General features: G+C 46.5%; 1 protein-coding gene across 1 annotated transcript in view; it reads left to right on the top strand.

Moving 5' to 3' along the window:
- Nucleotides 1-2500, top strand: part of slc37a3 (solute carrier family 37 member 3) — an 18747-nt gene that overhangs the window by 5082 nt on the left and 11165 nt on the right. Inside the window, exons 3-4 of the mRNA XM_063217522.1 lie at nucleotides 1304-1396; nucleotides 2071-2154. Coding sequence (XP_063073592.1) covers nucleotides 1304-1396; nucleotides 2071-2154 — 177 coding nt within the window. The remainder of the gene's footprint in view (nucleotides 1-1303; nucleotides 1397-2070; nucleotides 2155-2500) is intronic.

Here is a 2500-nt window from a genome sequence, read left to right on the forward strand (position 1 = left end):
GCAATGTAATGTAAAAAATGTATGGTAGTAAAGCCTTTTCAATGACTGTGGGGCAGCTGCTGACCTAGTGGTTAAGGAGATGGGCTTTAGATCAGAGGGTTGCAGGTTCAAATCCCACCCTTACCCCACACACTGCTCCAGGGACTGTAACCAATACCCTGCACTTAAAATAGTTGCAAGTCGCTTTGGATAAAAGTGTCAGCTAAGTGCAATGTAATAATAATGTAATACCAGAGAGAGTAGAGAGAGAGAGAGGTTCCATTGGCCTTTTGTTTCCGGGTTCTATCATTGCAAGGGGGAGGGGGGGGGAATCCCCCTTTAGGCAGACCTAGGCAGACCTAAGGACTGTTCTATTCAATGCAAAGAGAATTATGACACGCCCCTTTAGGCAGACCGGAACCTGGTCATGTTAGGTGCCCATAGCAACCTATTACATTGGCATATCTCTATATACTTAAAGAATCTCTGGTAATACTGCTTTCTATGGGCCGAGCGGCGTGTACAAACGTATTATGAGGCTACACTGTTTCAAACGTTCAGACTATCTCAAAACCATCTCAAAAGTTTCCTGGTCTGCAAACTGACTGTCTGTCTGTCTGTCTCTCTCTCTCTCTCTCTCTCTCTCTCTCTCTCTCTCTCTCTCTCTCTCTCGCACTGTCTCTATCTCTCACTCTCTCTCTCTCTCTCTCTCTCTCTCTCTCTCTCTCTCTCTCTCTCTCTCGCACTGTCTCTATGTCTCACTCTCTCCGTCTCTCTCTCTGTCTCTCTCTGTCTCTCTATATCTCTTTCTGTCTGTCTGTCTGTCTGTCTGTCTGTCTATCTGTCTGTCTCTCTCTCTCTGTCTGTCTCTGTCTTTTTCGTATACATATGCACAGACTCAAACACACACGCGCGCACCAAAATGTACACAGGCCCTTTCTCTTTCGCACTCAAACTGTTAGATACCTCTTTCTGTCTGTTTTATAGACACACACATTCACACAACAGGAAACCACAGAGATTTGCTCATCTGTTCACAGGAAAAGGAAGACTAGGGTGTTTGTGGGTTTGTTTTGTGTGTGTGTGGGTGTGTGCGTTTCTTATTTAAAAGAGTATATGGAGTCCTTGTGTGCATGTATAAAAATGGAATGCAATAGTCATTATTTTAATATGTGTCTTTCTTTTGTGTATGTGTGTGTGTGTGTGTTTCTTTGTGTGTGTGTGTGTGTGTGTGTGTGTGTGTGTGTGTGTGTGTGTGTGTGTGTGTGTGTGTGTGTGTGTGTGTGTGTGTGTGTGTGTGTGTGTGTGTGTGCGTGTGTGACAGACATGGGAGGAGAATCGCTTGTTTGGAGACACACAGGAGGCCACTCTGTTCCTGGGACTCCTAGACACAATATTTCTCTTCTCATACGCAGTGGTAAGGAACCCTACAGTGTGTGTGTGTGTGTGTGTGTGTGTGTGTGTGTGTGTGTGTGTGTGTGCCACCCTGTGCCTTGGACTCCTAAGACACAACTTTCCTCTTCTCCTAAGCAGTGGTGAAGAACCCTAAAGTGTGTGTGTGTGTGTGTGTGTGTGAGAGAGAGAGAGAAAGAGGGAGATATTGTTGGGCCCCGGGCTAAAAGTTTAAAAATTGAAATTTGAAATAAATAAAAAAAACTCACGTGGCCATTTCAGCATTGAATTCTTCCTGTTTTAATTTTACATATATACTACATACAGTACATGTGCATGCTTGTGAGTGTTTAAAGAACACACTCATTTATTTAGTGTGTGTGTGTCTGTGTGTGTGTGTGCGTGCGTGCGTGCTTTTGTGTGTGTGTGTGTGCGTGTGTGTGTGTGTGTGTGTGCGTGTGCTCGTGTGTATGTGTGCGCGTGCGTGCGTGTGTGTGCTGTGTGTGTGTGTGTGTGTGTGTATGTGTGTGTGTGTGTGTGTGTGTGTGTGCGTGCGTGCGTGCGTGTGTGTTTGTGTGTGCGCGTACGTGCGTGCATGCGTGTGTGTGTGTGTGCGCGTGTCTCTGTGTGCGTGTGTGTGTCTGTGTGTGTCTGTGTGTGTCTGTGTGTGTCTGTGTGTCTGTGTGCGTGTGTTGTCAGGGTCTCTACATCAGTGGAATTGTGGGGGATCGGCTCAACCTGAGATACGTCCTCACTTTTGGCCTTTGCGGCTCAGCAATAGTGGTAAGACTACACACACACACACACACACACCTGCAAACACACACACACACACACACACACACACACACACACACACACACACACACCTGCAAACACACACGCACACACACATAAACACACAAACGTAAACACACACACACACACACACACACTCAAACACACTCAACATTTTACAAATATTACGGTGACAATTGTGTGTGTTTGGAACCGTTAAAATCTATGTGGTGTGGGCCTAGCCGTGGTTTAGTCGGCTGGGAACTGGACTGCTACGCGGGCGACCCGGGTTCGATTCCGGACCAGGGTCATTTCCCGATCCTACCTCGTCTCTCTCTCCCACTCATTTCCT

Source organism: Engraulis encrasicolus, chromosome 15, assembly GCF_034702125.1.
Source record: "Engraulis encrasicolus isolate BLACKSEA-1 chromosome 15, IST_EnEncr_1.0, whole genome shotgun sequence".
In the NCBI taxonomy this organism is placed as follows: domain Eukaryota; kingdom Metazoa; phylum Chordata; class Actinopteri; order Clupeiformes; family Engraulidae; genus Engraulis; species Engraulis encrasicolus.